The 3,167-nt window shown below is 36.7% G+C and overlaps 1 protein-coding gene across 1 annotated transcript; it reads left to right on the top strand.

Moving 5' to 3' along the window:
- Nucleotides 1-953: 953 nt before the first annotated feature.
- On the top strand, nt 954-1,850 carry LOC108604170 (clumping factor A-like). The gene is made up of 2 exons (XM_017993507.1): nt 954-1,188; nt 1,247-1,850. The coding sequence occupies exon 2, from the start codon at nt 1,340-1,342 to the stop codon at nt 1,796-1,798; it is 459 nt and encodes a 152-aa protein (XP_017848996.1). The 5' UTR covers nt 954-1,188; nt 1,247-1,339; the 3' UTR covers nt 1,799-1,850.
- The last annotated feature ends 1,317 nt before the right edge of the window (nt 1,851-3,167 follow it).

The raw sequence follows: 3,167 nt of genomic DNA, 5'->3' as shown, positions 1-3,167 counted from the left end.
CATTATGAGAAATTCTGGAATGCCATAAAAGCCAACAAACAGTCGTTTATACGCATAAGAACTGTAAGTTTAATTAATTGATTTAGTCTTAGCTTAAGCCTATAGAAATTGCATTTTTAGTTACGCGAATTGCGTAACGGTGTTTCGTCTGATGCGGCATCGAATGCCACAAGATATCCTTCGGTCCAAAGTCGCTATGAGGCCATACAAAGTCGCAAGTTGCAAGCGGCTAAAGCAGAGATTGAGACGCCAGCAAAAACAGCTGCTGCAGCCAAGTGCTGGCCAAAGGAGCAACCACGTTTCAAAACTCCTCAGGCTGGATTCGATTTTGGCCAACAGTCTGTTAACCAGCGCTACGAATCGATCAAGTTACGCAAAGAGAAATTAGCTGAGATTGAGGTAAGCTTGCAGTGCATAAAAACAAAGCATTAACAAATTAAATAATTAAATTATATAGTTAACATATTCAGCAAAAATTGTAAACTAAAAGTTTCTTGGCATCAAAATTTTGTTCCATCAATTCGCTGCATCAATTTTGACAACTGTCAATATTTTTTTTAAATGAAGCATGCTAAAAATCAAAGCCTTCTACGTTTTTTACATTTCTATTGTGCAAATTATAATCCCCAATTAAATTCTTTTGTGGCATTAATTGTAAAACATTTTTGCAGTTCATTATATACCCTAAAATGCAGACATTGAGTAAATAAAGGGTATATTATTTTTAAAATTACTAAGAACTAAAAGTAATACAAAACCAAAAGTTTTTTTGGTTAACATATAAAACAAAATGTTTGAGCAGCTAGAAAATTTATTAAAAAAAATTTGAAATATATTTTTTTGCATGCCAAGTGTCTTCGATTTACTTTTATTAATTATTTGCAGCTTCAAAAAAAAGCAGAGCAGATAAAGAAGCAGCAACTGTTGCAGCAGCAAGCTGCTGAGCAATTTAAGCAGCAACAATTGCTGTTGCAGCAGCAGCAGCAACTTAAGCAAAAACCAACTAAAGAGCAACAGCAATTGGCTGCACAGCTTAATCAACAAAAAGCTTTGACTCAACATCAGCTACAGTTGGCTAAAGGACAATACAATCAGCAACTTGAGTTGGCCAAGCAGCAGCTGCAGCAGCAACAAGTCAAAGGCAAATTGCCAGAGCTAGAGACACGCGCAAAGCCGCCAGCTAATGAAGCAAGTTTATATTAATATTTGTTTCAAATAATAAACTAATTATTTACCTAACTTATAGCTACAACAAGCTTATGAGCGCCAGCAGGAATTGCTCTTGCATCCATTGGCTGAACAGCAGCTAAACAAATGCGATGCTGAAGCTGCTGCCAAAATGCTGGAAATTGAGCAGCAGCTGATGATCGATGCTGTAAAGTTAACTTCCAATGCAAGTTCGCTGCAGGCAGCAGCTGCTGCTGATACACAGAAGGAGTTCGAGCAGATGGAGCAATGGTTGGCTCAGCAGGACGAAAAGCAATTGAACGATATGGAGTACGAGCTGGCAGATGTGTCCGACTTTATAAGCCATTTGCCAAGTTTGGCTGATCCAACGATAAGAGAGGGCTTGGTGGTGAATCTTATGCAGGAATTGAAGGTAAAGGAAGGCGGCTCTGAGTCCGGATCGGAGTCGGGCTCGGGCTCAGACTCGGACTCGGACTCAGACTCGGACTCTGGATCTGGATCTGGCTCCTGCTCTGCCTCAGGCTCTGGTTCGGGTTCGGGCTCTGGTTCGGGCTCAGGCTCTGGCTCGGATTCCGATTCCTCTGGCTCTTCGTCTGCAGATAATGCTTAAATGATTAATGATTCATAATATGTAAAACATTTATATAAAATAAATAAACTTAAGAAACAATTGCAAGCTAAACATATTTATTAATTTAATTTAAGTTTTATTACAAATTTTTGTCACTAGCTTAAGCTTAAAATAAACTTGGTATATATTTGTCTAAATATTTAAATATACAAATTAAAGCTACTTATATGATAATTAAGCAGCTGAAAAACTGTTTGGAAACTGCTTTTCAAATTGCGTAGCGTTTGCGGTCAAGACCAAAAAAACTGCACAATACGCAGTTGTAAACAAAACTAACGCAGCAGCAGCAGCAACAACAATAAACAAACAACCAACAATGGACATAAAGCGTCATAAACACAAAACGCGACCAAAAACTTTGTAGGCTGCCAAACCAAAATTGAATTTGCGGTTTTCAGGACTTTGTTCAATGTGTGTGTGTGTGTATATCAATGTGTGTGTGAATTTTACCTGTATTGCTCAGCAATGCGTGTGTGTTTGATGAGACAATGCAGCTAACTGTAAACTGTAAATGAAGCCAAAATGCGGTCAACAGCAGCAGCAGCAACAACAACAACAAAAAGTGAGCTAAACGTTACGCTAATGAGCTCGGGCCTGGTCCAGAACCAAACCAACTGCTGCGACATGCATAAATACAACTTGTCACGTTTACACTGTGCTACAGAGTTAATTAATAAAAATTAAAATTACTTCTAATTAAAATAAATTTTAAAATATTTTAAATTTAACGCATGCATACATTTGTTTAATTTTAAATATATTTAACGCCAGATTTTTATACGAAAAGAAATTTAAATTATACAAAAATCAATTAATATATTTTAGTTGGTATTATTTTTTAACTAAATTAAACATTTTTAGAATATTTAACTAGTAATTTAAGCTGCAATTTGCCTAATAAAATACAAAAATCGCTTTAGCGCATAATAAACTAAACTTTTATAACAATTAATATAAATTCAGCTTACCCTTTTTTTTTGCAGTGCAGCTCATAGGCTGCTTGTACTGTACTCTCTGCATTGTAGAACTTTGAACTGGTTACAGTTTGCGCCTGGAAATGATGCGGTTGGTTGTTGGCCACTCGTCTGACGACTGCCTGACGGGCAAACTTTCAGTTTAAAGTTACACTGAAATGCTTTTTTTGTTTTTGTTGTTGTTGTTTATTGTAGGTCAGCAGAGTTGGTCATGTAGCAGCAGGATCTGGATATGTGATAGGCTGGGAGACATTGAAAGCCATCAAGTTGTGGCTGCTGCAGCTGGAAGTTGCCACTTGCACTGTTAATTAAACTTAAAGTTGTTAAGCGTAGAGTGTTTAGTGAATTCTTTGTATTAGTAATAATAATAAATA

The sequence above is a fragment of the Drosophila busckii genome, chromosome 2L (genome assembly GCF_011750605.1).
Source record: "Drosophila busckii strain San Diego stock center, stock number 13000-0081.31 chromosome 2L, ASM1175060v1, whole genome shotgun sequence".
NCBI lineage: Eukaryota > Metazoa > Arthropoda > Insecta > Diptera > Drosophilidae > Drosophila > Drosophila busckii.
Note: the sequence above shows the minus strand (reverse complement) of the source record. Positions and strands in the feature narration are given on the sequence as shown.

Excerpts from the sequence above, each read along its gene's own strand:
- LOC108604170 (XM_017993507.1), top strand. The coding sequence starts at position 1,340 with ATGCTGGAAATTGAGCAGCAGCTGATGATCGATGCTGTAAAGTTAACT.